At 40.8% G+C, this 12,469-nt stretch overlaps 1 protein-coding gene across 1 annotated transcript in view; it reads right to left on the bottom strand.

The window, feature by feature from the left end:
* Cc2d2b (coiled-coil and C2 domain containing 2B) overlaps nucleotides 1–12,469 on the bottom strand; it is a 70,453-nt gene that overhangs the window by 23,658 nt on the left and 34,326 nt on the right. Inside the window, exons 18-24 of the mRNA XM_021215548.1 lie at nucleotides 11,700–11,903; nucleotides 10,229–10,321; nucleotides 8,596–8,687; nucleotides 7,428–7,598; nucleotides 5,806–5,902; nucleotides 4,945–5,054; nucleotides 1,001–1,097 (exon numbers count right to left, since the gene is read on the bottom strand). Coding sequence (XP_021071207.1) covers nucleotides 1,001–1,097; nucleotides 4,945–5,054; nucleotides 5,806–5,902; nucleotides 7,428–7,598; nucleotides 8,596–8,687; nucleotides 10,229–10,321; nucleotides 11,700–11,903 — 864 coding nt within the window. The remainder of the gene's footprint in view (nucleotides 1–1,000; nucleotides 1,098–4,944; nucleotides 5,055–5,805; nucleotides 5,903–7,427; nucleotides 7,599–8,595; nucleotides 8,688–10,228; nucleotides 10,322–11,699; nucleotides 11,904–12,469) is intronic.

Below are 12,469 nucleotides of genomic sequence, written 5' to 3'. Positions count from 1 at the left end.
TGAGGTCCATCAGTGTTTCAGAGAGGAAAAAAAGAAACCCTTTGGTTGACGGAGACAAGCATGTATTCTGCCTGCCACTGTCTCTCATGGTGAATCCTTTCCCTCCTGATAAAGCCCTCTGCATAGTTGAACTCCTCAAGTTTGGGCTCTGAGACAATAGTCCCTGAGTGATCCTGATTCCTTCCTACCAGCTCCCATCTCCTTTCAGCAGCGAGCAGGACAGACCTCACCTTAGTAACTGTTCCAATGACTTTTAAAGCCAGCGTCCTCACCTTAGTAATTGTTCCAATAACTTTTAAAGCCAGCTAAATGAAAGCATTTAACTTCTCTGCCTGAAGACAGGGGCTGTGGTGGGTACACACCTTTACAGTTTTCATGTCAAGCTAAATGGGAGGAAACACTTATTACACTGCTTGCTGTGGTGCTAGGCATTGGGTTGGGACCTTTCGCTAATATGTGTGGAAGGCAGTTATTCATTTTAGAAATTATAGAAAACAACAAAATTCTGGTCTTAAAATAACTTAGTGTCTCATATAGAGCGGCGGTGCTTTCTTTGGTCAGCTAATGAAAAATTGTGTAAGATTCTCTGCCTGTCTTCTGTCCTCACTACCAGGAAGCTCATATTTAAATGCAATGTCCAACCATAAACAGCCGCCTCTCCCAAGCCCTCGGCCTGTTTCCCATTCCATCTCCTCATCAGATGTTACGATTTGTTGTATTTAGAGTGTTTTGTCATCTGTCTGACTTTACTGCACATTGACTCAAACTCTTTTAAGAAAATATTACATATATTATTAAGAGCAAATTACACCAGGTGTGATGATATACACTGGTCATGGGATTGCCACAAGTTCAAGACCAGTCAGGGCCATACAGTGACTCCAAGGCCAGCCTGGGCTGCACAACTCAGAAACAGACAACTTCACAAATATGTTCCAAGATTTCATTCATTTGGACCTCATAATTATTTCAACGTTAGTCAGCCATTTTCCTATGTTACCTCATGTTTTTCAATCACCACTTCATCGAAAATGTTGATATGTATGTTATCTTTTATTTTAGATAAACTAGAGAAGCTGTAGTCATGTCCTGGTGAGCTGAAAACAAGAAAAGCATACTTGAGTGTTTAAGATTTTTTTGTGTGTGTGCAAAATCCACTTGTTTTCTAAGTGCATCATTGAATCATTGATAAAGTACAATAAATTATCTATGATATTTTTCTTTGTTAAGTTTAAACTTAGGAAAAAACTATATGCCTTAGAGCCTTGCTTCTACCGTTTACTAGAACTAATGTCTGTATTATAATTTAACTTATTTACTCTTCAGATGGAAATAAAAGCAGACGATAACATGGGTACAGCTGGAGATCATGTTCATCCAAATGAACCAGGCCAGAAAGACAGTGCTTAGCACTGCCAGTCCTAAAGAGAAGGCTCATCAAAATAGCCAAGACTGCAGATAGCCCTTCTCTGGACTTACCTTTCCCAGACCAGTGGGAGATCACTACATTGCACCAAACACCTTTCTCTAGACTTTAGTTCTGGGCAACAACTGATACAAAACAAGGACAACGCTGCGAGGTTCAACTTGTAGAAAAGTAGTATGCCTCACTGAAGAGGATTTGGGAATTAGTTTCAGGAGGTCCAGGTGATAATGGCCCTGCCCAGCAGGAGCCTTGCTGCCCCTGGTCTCCCTCTACTCCTTTCCCTATCATTCAGAGCCCTTGGGACCCCTAAGTGTCCCAAGATAAAGCTTTGAGGATGTCAGCTCCCCCATCCCAGGATGCTGGCCCTTTAAAAACAGTTATTTCTTCCCCCCACACTCTCAGGTTCCGACTGTTGGTTTCTGATTAGCAAGCAGCACACATGCCTGGTAATATCTTTGCCATACTCCTGGTACTGACATTATTAAAACTTTTTTTTTTTTAATGAAGCAAGTACTACTTTAAGGAATCTCTAATAATGCCGATATTTTTCTGATAACAGTTTCTGGCAGTGACCACTGACAACTTCTGGTTGAGTTTTGTGACAAATTTAAGTTGAATATTCCCTGTATTTCTGAGAAATGAAATATGCTAACTCTCCTACATTACTCCTCTGGGGTTTCACTTCATGCTGGGTGTACCTGGGCCAAGTCTGGGAGGCAATGTGTATTTACAGCACTCTACTAGCATGAGAACGGGCAAGAACCACTTCAAGACACCTTTCAGTTTGTCCATTTGGTATATATATATATATATATATATATATATATATATATATATATATATATATATATATATATACCAAAGTCCCCTGCATTAGCTTACATTAAATAGTCTATTCAAACTTTCCTCAAATTTTGCCACAATTCTCTCTCCAAGGTAGAGTTTGCTAATTATTCTTTATTTACTGTCACTGTATGTTACATTTGCATGTAGGTTTTTCTTTCCCCTTTCCAGTGCTGGGACTTGAACCCAGAGCCTCATGCATACTAGGCAAACACTGTATTACTCTATGGTCCTGCATACAGTTCGTATTCACTAGAATGTCACAGGGAACAAGGAGATGGAATCAAGTCATTATTACAGACATCAAAACTGGTAGTTGGAGTCTTAGCTGACTTCCTGGTTCCCTCTGCATCTCTGGCTTTTCTCACTGCTAGATCACAAAATTATCAACATTCTAGTCTTTCCTTCAATTCACTTACAAATTTCTTTCTCTTACTGGTTCTTTTTATGTTCTCCTAAGTAAACTAGTTTAACGTGTTTGTCTGAGCACACAGGCACATGACATTACAATCCAAGCACTCAGAATGCAGAGGCACATGGAACAGGAGTTCAAGGCCAGCCTCATCTATAGAGCAAAATCTAGGCCAGTTTGGGCTACATGGCAAGGCCTTGTCTTACCAAATGAACCCCAAGAACCAACTCCAAACTCTAATGTATACATTAATAATCCAAGTATTTCCAAACACACATAATCAACTATCTTAGTTTACAAATGTTCCAGCAAATACATTTTCTTTCATTTTCTCCACACTGGTCCTTCTCCTGCCACACCCTAACCCTTTCTCTTTCCCCTTTTCTCTTATACATTTTGGTCAGTGTCTGGTAGTTTTCACTTTGAGAAAGGCATTGTGTATGAGAAAGCCCATATAACCTGAAGGCTGTTTCCATAGAGACCATGATAATTTTATTAGTTCTTCTGAGTTTCCTTGGCATTTGTTGGAAGCGGTTATATGTTAACATAGAACTAGATAAAACATATAAATAATATAAAGCCATATAAATAATTACATACAATGATGGCAATATCATATGGACTATGAAATGATATAAAATAGTCATAGAAAATTATGTAACATCTAGGAATAAAATTTCAACTTTTCCACCCCTCAAAAATAAAGTTATATTATTTGAAAAATATTTAGGTGTTTAGCAGCTATGGACATTGGTCATAAAGTAAACTGTAACCATGTGCCTAGCAGTAAAGCATAGCATATCAGAAAAGGTGACATGGAGTTTGGCCCATTTTTATTGGGTCATGTGTAGGGTGATTCTAACTGCACTTAGTCATGGGATTTTTGAGACCATACTCATTTTTTTCTTCTTTGAAGCAGGCAGAAGCATGAGGGCATGTTTCTTCTGAAGTTAAAATCTGATTTACTTTCATCTTTTGTGCATAGGAATATTATAGGAAATGTGGTTTTACTCATTCTTGACAAAATGAAAGTATACTAAAACACTGATATAAGTGGCTACAAATTTTAAATGAAGGAAAGCAAAGGAAATTCACTGATGATTAAGCACATACATGTTACATAATCTCACTAGACATGAGACTACTGGGCCCCGCCCTAAGCCCGCAAACTTAGAAACTAAGAAGTTAGGTCCATCCATCTCTGTTTAAGAAGCTGTCTAGGTAACTACAATGCATAAATGTTTAAGAGTCACTGACTTAAAACAAACAATGTGCTTCAGAGGGCAAGTGCAAGAAAATACAGAACAATGTTGTTTGCAAGGGGGAAAAAAAAAGCAAGACAAGAAAGGGTTAAATAATCATGATGGTTTTGCTTAATAGTGGAGTATATAGAAGTTCAAATAAAGGGATGGAAATGTCTTAGTCTAATTAATGCTGCAATCACAGAGCACCTGAGGCAGGTAACTTGTAGAGAACAGATGTCTCTCACACAGTTCTGGAAGCTGGGAGTAGAGAACCCATGTAGTGACTGGTGAGGGCCTTCTTGCTGTTTCTTCACATAGCGCAAGAAGAAAACCCTCTCCTGAAAACCCACTCCCCCTTTCTATAACAGTATCAAGTCATTGGTCAGGGCTGGTGAATACGAGGGCAATGAAATACCCTGTGTTCTACAGTGATATCCTTGGAACTGAAACATTTTCTATCCTAGAGGGAGGCTGCTTAATACTCAAGAAGTAAACAACTCACAAGTCTCAGGAAGTCTCTGAAACATACTCGATTCACAAGTCCCACCTCTGAGGTTATATAAGCAGTAAGCCTTGCTGAGGAAAGCTGCCCACCAAGCTGCCTACACATTCTGCAGAACACTCTAGGACTGCAGTTTTCCTGGTTTGGCATCCAGGCTGGGTGGGTTTTCTGGTGACGGTGCTGCTGCCTTTGAGTCATTCATGCTTCTGTAAGTAACCTCTCTCCCATACTCATGCTAGTAGCCCCTGTACACTCATTGGATTTCTAAGTTGAATTTTGGTAGAATTATTTCTTTGGTCTGTCTTCAGACATTTGTTTTTGCCTCCCTACCAAAAACAAAATAAAACAAAANAAAACAAAACAAAAAAAAAAACTTCAGGCACTGCTCTCTCCCAAGAAAAAGGTGGATGGTACCTACCTCCACATGTACACACATACACACACAAGCATACATGAATATGCTCCCTCACCACAGTTATTCTGACTAGAAACTGCAGGAAAACAGACTCCAACTTACATAAAATCCACCTTGATTTCTTCATTCCAGCATGGGTGAGATCCATTTGCAATGTTGGTTTGATATACAGTGTGTTGAAAGGAAACTTCTATGAAAGGGTGCACGGTATCCTGAAATACAGAGTAAACACTGACTAGATTTTTTTGAATAAAGTCTTATATACTAGAGAAAAGCAAAAAGTTGGGAGATTACTTGGCAACTGGTTTCCTTAGTTTTTGTAGCTCTTCCTTTCAACAGCCATTACTTAGTCATTGGCTTAATTAATATCTATTAGTCCTATTCTATGTCAGGCACTCTTCAAAGATCCAGGGATGGACAGAACTTTTCTTTAAAGATTTTAAAGTTTGTCAGGGAAAAGACCCCAGCCAAACAGACAAGCAAGTAAGAAAGAGGAGCAGTGCAGCAAGAGAAGAGGCTTGTAGCTGTGGGCTTCAGGAAAGGGCATGGGTGTGCATCTAGGACCCGATGAGCATCATAGGAAATCCTGCCTGGGCTAGGACTTTGAACCAGCTGTGATTATCTAACCAAGAGCAGGGAGGTGGGTGGAGGCCATTCCCAGCAAAAGGAACAAGTACTGGAAGCCAAGACAACATGGCTGTGGAGTGGACAGACAGGAGGACAGCTGGCAGACAAGAGCGAGACTATCAAAGATTCTGTGTATGAGTGGGGAGCTTATAACTTGTTTTATAGGATCCGAGGGCACAGAATGAGATAATATGAATTACATTAATAAGAAATACCTTTTCTTTCTTAGAGGAAAATAACTGTAATCTGAAAGACACAGACATGAAGAGACCAGCTGGGAGCCAGATGCAACCAAGAGCAATCAGTCAATATTAGACCTTATAAGATGCTAAGTACCTCATTTATGACTTCATTCGAGAGTACAAGTTTGGCTGCATTTTGATGTCTGAGGTGAGACATGGATGACCTCTGGTAAGTAGGCATACTCAAAGTTCTTCGGGAAAAACAAGATGGAGACATAGTTTTAATATAAGTGTTGGTAGGCATAAGGGTTACCCTTGGTCTTACAGAAGTTTGGTTTGGTTTTGGTTTTTGGTTTTGGAGTTTTTTGTTTTGTTTTGTTTTGTTTTGTCTTTGTTTTTGTTTTGCTTCTGTTAGATTGCATTGGTGATCATCACTGCCGTGGAGGAGTGGCTCCTAATTGGAGTATAAGCTGGATGTAGTCCGTGGCAACGAGTCCACTGGTTTTCAGCATCAAGGGAAAAGTACAGCTAAGTGATAGTTTTGGGAAAATAGCCTTTCTCAGCTTTTTGTTCATTGTTCATTTGGTTTTTTTTGTTTGTTTTGTTTTGTTTTTGGTGTTACAATCTTTTTTTCTGAAGAATGACAGTTATAGAAAACAGCAGTGGTGGTTTTATGTTCTTTTTTTCACAAACAACCATTATGATGTGCATTGGTTGTGAAAATAATTAGTTGTCTTGAGGAATACGATTGTAATTTGTAAAACAGCATCAAAACCGTTAAGAAGTTTTAGATATAAATTAACAGCCAGCAAGCAAAATGTTCGTTTTTCACAGATAGAATCCATGAGCTATACCAAGCTAAAGGCAAGTGAGCAGAGAACATATGTGGCAAACAGAGGAGAAGGAATTATCTGACATTCCTGGGCATTTGGGTAGTAATATTCATATTTATGAATCATCCTTGATACTAAATATCCAGGATACATTTAATGAAACAGATATTTAATATTCAAATGTTTTTATTTGACTAGCCATTGGTAGGTAATGTCTAGTTTGGTCGCAAGGAAAACAAATAAAACATACTCAGTGTACACAGGAAAGAGAGGCGAGATTCTGCTTTGGTAGAGCTGCCTTTAAATCCTAAGTAGAGCAGGCTGTTGTAGTGACTCTGACCACATAAGCCTTTCTATTTGAAGATCAGAACAGAATGTGTGTTCCACCTACTTTCCCTGCCTTTCTGTTTCCAACATTGAGGGCTCACTGCTGTGACAGCGGAATGGAGTGGCAGGCAGCAGAAACTTCAAAAACTCCCAACAGGGAATAGGAACAAGGGGAAATTTACTTGGTGATATAGAAGGTGCTTGTGTGAAAAAAGCATACACTAAGGTTACTTTGTGAATCTCATGTCCCTGTGATGTTTTGGTTTGGGTTGGGCAGTTTGTTCTGGGCCAGGGCTTTGAGCATGTTATGCAGACACCCTACCTCTGAGCTACTATGGAGTCTCTTAATATGTGACAACAAAAATAGGTCTGACTATCCAAATGAAGGTTTTAAGGTTTGTTCAGTTTATGCATAGTTCGTGTGTGTGTGTGTGTGTGTGTGTGTGTGTGTGTGTGTGTGTGTGTGTGTTAGACTTCAGACCCCCAGCATTGCAGGCACTAGGCAAGTGCTCTACCTGTGAGTGACTTCTCCGGGCATTAAGCATAAATAATAAGGATGTTTATCACATTTAAGAAACATGTTCTGCAACAGCAGAGGCTGGAGCCCACCACCTACCTATAAGACACTGTTTTTCTGGTAGGAATGTTATAGGCCCTCAGGATCCTGACAAGAATTTTGATATCTCCATCAGAGATGCTCTGGGCTGTGACTTTTCTTCTTTCTTTCCTCTGAGGTTTTAACTTCCGTCGTGGTTCAATGAATTTACAAATTGCATCTGTCAACTGGCTAAGGGGTAAAAAAGTGATCAGCTCCCTATATACAAAACAGCAATTATTCTAAAAGCAAGGTGTTTAAAATAATTGCTACTGAGGCCATTATTTTGATCCATATTATATCCATTGCAGAAGGGGACACAGCTCTTTTCAACCCAAAGTAGAAATAATTTCCTGAGCTTACAAAGGAGGTGACTCCGTGTCCCCTCATGCCAGGAGGGCATATGACTACACCAGCTCTTTGGCTACATGGTCCAAAAGAAGTAAAAGATAGCAAGATAAAGCTATCTTTATCTTTATCTTTCACCATGATTATTACTTTTTAAAGCAATCACTCTATTAAAGATGACTAATATCCCAATATTTTTCATTGCTCTGAATCAGTTAGTTGCCCATGCTGACAACCTAAATCTTTAGAATTATAGTTTGATGGTCACAGCAGTTGCTGCTCGAGGTCTGGAAATACATGGCAGTGGATCTTAGTGCCCTGTAGCAGTTAGTCAGCATCACTGGTGATGCTGAGAACTTGCATGTAGCCACTGGAAAGGCTCAGACCCTCTCCTGACCCTCCCCTTGGGCTTCACTATGGGCACTGAAGGATGGAGACAATCCATCAAAGACCCTACCACCTGCCCCTGTGCTGCTCAGTGCCCTGTGCCACCGGGGGGGGGGGCAGACGATGGGGTTATTCATTGCTACCAACTACGGCTCGTCCAGGAGCACGAGAAAAACCTCAGAACAACAAAAGAAATGGCAAGAGATGTTCTTTTCTTTTTCTGTCTTGTCCCAGAAACCGCCCAAAAGGAGAGAGAACCCAACCTTCTCTCAGTAGCTTTTGTACAACTACAACAACATCAGAGAGGTGATCTAAAGTGACCAGATGCATTTTGTCACCAAGCCTCACTCTGCATTCTGAGATACTCTGCAGTTTTGACGTGTGACATAAATATTTGTAAAATACAGAGAACCAGCTCAGGGCCTTCATTCCACACTTAATAATCATGAAGTACCTTGTAGATACAATTTCTTCATAGTCAGCTACAATATCTGACAAGTTAAATTTGCTGACTTTGACGATTCTTCTCATGATCAACCTTCTCACCTAAAGAGAAATCTGCAAGTTAAAAGAAATGGAGTGTTCCTGCTATAAGACTACATATTTATGATACTTCTGCCCCACTGTATATTTTACTCCTTGATATTTTAAGCAGTGAATAGGAAGATAGTTAGGTAAGTAGACATGTGGCTATTTCTACTGTTGTTAAAGTCATTCTCAATGCAGTTATACCAAGGCAAATCCCCTACATCCTTTCCTTCCTCATTCACTTGATCTTATCCTTGCTTGGTTTTCCCATCGGACTCCCAGTCCTCACAGCCGGGATGGGTCTTCACTAAGAAAAAGAAGACTGTCCTGAGGTCTCCTTTCTACAACAACCACTAGTGACCAACAGGAATCCTGACCTACAAACTAGAAGAAATCGGCATGTGTGAGCTTCCCTCAAGCCTGTCCTAGGCTAACTTTAAGCCCTATTCCGCCAGCATGGCAAGAGAGTCAGCCAGAGCTTAAAGCTTTGCGGTGGCTGCTATAAACCTTGCTTTTTTTCTTCTCCTTTTAAAAATTTGAGCCAGGGTCTCAGTATGTAGCACAGGTTGGAATGATCTTAAGTAGCCCAGGTTGGCCTTGAACTTGCAATCCTCATTCAGCCTCCCAAGTTCGAGAATCACAGCTGTGTGCCAGTATACATGGCTCAAATCTCTATTTTTTGAAAGACTGCTGTAGTCTTGGGAAAGTCATCCCGCGGTTCCTCCTCCTCTAGTCTTCATGATAGGCTTTCAGACATGACCAGACGGTGGGGTTGGCAACTTTACACTTTCTGTTCTGCTGCATGTCACTCAGAAGCCAATGCAACCTAAAGCTTGGTTACCTGCTTGAACTGGTTAGGAAGTGGAGGTGGTGGCAGAAGAACAGGCAAAATATCCTGCCACACAGGCAACAAACTGCTGCCTTGAACGTGAACCAGGCCTCCCTTCCCTCAGGAATTGTGCTCTTTTGTCCCCTTTGGCATCGATAGGATTGGGCTTCTTGCTGTTCCTCCCATAGAACAGATGGGTTTCACTTGAGTTTTCAAAGGTATTAGCCTGGAATGTTCTTTTCTAGAAAACTCAATGACTGACTCCCTTCCCCCGCTCAAGTCTAAATGAATGAGTAGTGAGTTCTCATCCAACTGTTATCTTCTCATGAGCTTCCTTTCTTAACTACCTTATTTACAGTTGCACCACCTAAACACATAGGAGAGAGAGAGAGAGAGAGAGAGAGAGAGAGAGAACATCCTAAGTCTTGTTTTAAAGGGCAGTGTTAGCTAGAATGAGGTACAAGGGTGACACTGTAACATCTGTAACATTCTTGCTTAAGCAGGAGTTGGGGCTGTGTTCTCACGGAGCACGCACTCACTGGTGATGAGGTAAACTAAAGAGAGTTGTCTGTCCAACTCCACGCAAAGTGTTTACCATCTATACTGTGTGTGTGTGTGTGTGTGTGTATGTGTGTGTGTGTGTGTGTGTGGTGTATCCACCGTATACAGAACCAGCAGATGGGTTCTCACAAAAGTAAATCAAATACATTGACAATGCCACATTCATTACCTTTTTCAGAAAATTGACAGAATTAATCCTTTGCGCAGTAATAGAGTTCACATCTGAAATGGATATATCCTTCTGTGCCTGACTTTCATACTCCTAAATAGAGAACTGGGTTAGTTTGTAATGCAGGGATCAATCTGATGTGCTCTGACAAAAATATTGTAATTTGCTTCCATTCAAGCACAAAGATGGTAGCAAACACTCCTCAGGAGGGACCACCCTTTTCTGATTCTCTCACTGAGAACTGGCCCAAACCAGTTTCTGACTACATTCCATTTTCTTCTGGTATGAAGCCCACTGATCTTGTATTTGTAAACCTAGTACATGCACCCACACGTGGATGACGATTTGCAGGAGTGGGCTTTCTCCTGATACCCTGTGGGTCTCAGGGATAAAACTCAGACCGCCAGGCTTGGCAACGGGTACCTTATCCTCTGAACCATCTGACAGACTTACTGGGCTTCTAAATTGTAGTGATGACCGAGAAAGGTTGTCATTTGAAAGTAAGAAGACGATAAGTCATTGCTTTGCATTTCTTCTTTCCTCCCTGAGTCACCCCTACGGAGCTTCCATGACACTCCTGACTGTGCTGCGAGCATGCTCCCACCCACGGCTTGAGGTCTAAATATGATGAGATGAGTCCTGGGTAGTTTTTTGCGTAGCTTCTAAAGGGCTGAGTGGACATCCGAATCTGGCATTTTTAATCTAAGATGGCTGTCATCAACCAACAGCAGCAATTCCACTGCACAGGGGTGTTCCTTAGAGATGGAAAAACAGTTGTTCTTGAACTATGTCTTAGAAAGTTTTAGTGCTGGATTGTGACAGTTGGCCACTTTCACAGTTATCAGCTCCTACAGCTCCCTCCTATGAGGCTGGTGGTGTGTGGCTGAAGTGCTTAAAAGCAGGTCTTTTTGTTGTAAGAAGAGAAGCTCCTATTTGGAACATTTCCTAATCCATGATACAAACACTCCCTGGCTGTAGATTGATGGCAGCCACCAGGAACACTCTGCAAGTGTGGCTGGGGAGGGACTTGTATGACAGGCTGCAGCACATAACCCAGTAAGACCAGCACTTCTCTTGTCACTTTTTTGGGGGATTCTAAAGATCTGAAGTTGAGATATGTTTTGCAATTAATATCTACATTCACTGTGGTAGTGTGCCTTCCCTGACTCCTCTCCAGAACTGCTCTAAAATTAGTGATGTATTTTATGATAACATCAGTAGTATCAATTTAGAATAAACCTAAAGAATTTGAGCTGTTTAGTAGATTGGATAATACCACATTGTAAAGTCAAGCTAAGGGCATGATGGGATTTAGGTGATCTGTACATTTTTAGTATCTACGGAGAAAGGGAAAAAAAAATCTGTGTTGATTATTAATTACCAAAATTAATACAGAAATGAAGACAGGTTTGAAGCAGCATGATATTAACTCTATCACACGGTGAGCTATGTTTGAATAGGAGCCAGGTACCTGGAAGACTATGTCTGGAATCTCGTTGTCATAGAGGGGCATCTGCTGCAGCAGGAAGAGATCTAGCTGGCCTGCATTTCTCAACTGCAACAGCTGGAAGCGCTTGCTCCTTCTCATTTCTTCCTCAGACACAAAGTTAAATTCATCTTGCAACTGCTCAAGACGGAAATATTTGGGGATTTCCTGTCCTTTGTGTCTCAAATACTGCAAAACACAAACATGTCAAGTCTTTACTTAGGAAATTATTTTTCATTCAAGAATTATTTCAGAATACTGTTTTTACCCCATTGACAGTGTGAGTAGGGAGGGCACATGACCTCTAGAAATACACACGCTGCCTGACGTGGCTTTCTACCCTGTCTGATCACAGCTTGCAGAAAAAGAGAAAAGGTCAGTGTTGTATAGAAACAAAAGGCAGAAAGGGGCATCGTCAGGGTATGAGTACCAGACCTGGAAGGTGGGTGTGACAGTCACTACCAATGTCCTAGGACAAGATGTGACAGTGATGAAGGGAGGTCAAAGAAAAGCATGCTGGGACACTCCAGTGGATGGTTCCATATTCAGAAGTATATGGACCTGGCAAATTGTAGTCAATGAGTTATTAATTGTGGTTGGAATGGCAGAGAATGGGGACAGATCTAGGATAAATAAAGAGTTAGGAATGGATATGATCAAGCTTTGATTTTTGAGATCCTAAAAGAATTAATACCTTTCTTATGGAAGAAAACAAGGCTGGGGAAGATGAGCAACAGAGATCTATGGAACTAGAC

The sequence above is a fragment of the Mus pahari genome, chromosome 1, assembly GCF_900095145.1.
Source record: "Mus pahari chromosome 1, PAHARI_EIJ_v1.1, whole genome shotgun sequence".
Lineage (NCBI taxonomy): Eukaryota > Metazoa > Chordata > Mammalia > Rodentia > Muridae > Mus > Mus pahari.
The sequence above is the reverse complement of the archived record's forward strand: the minus strand, read 5'-3'. Positions and strand labels throughout refer to the sequence as shown.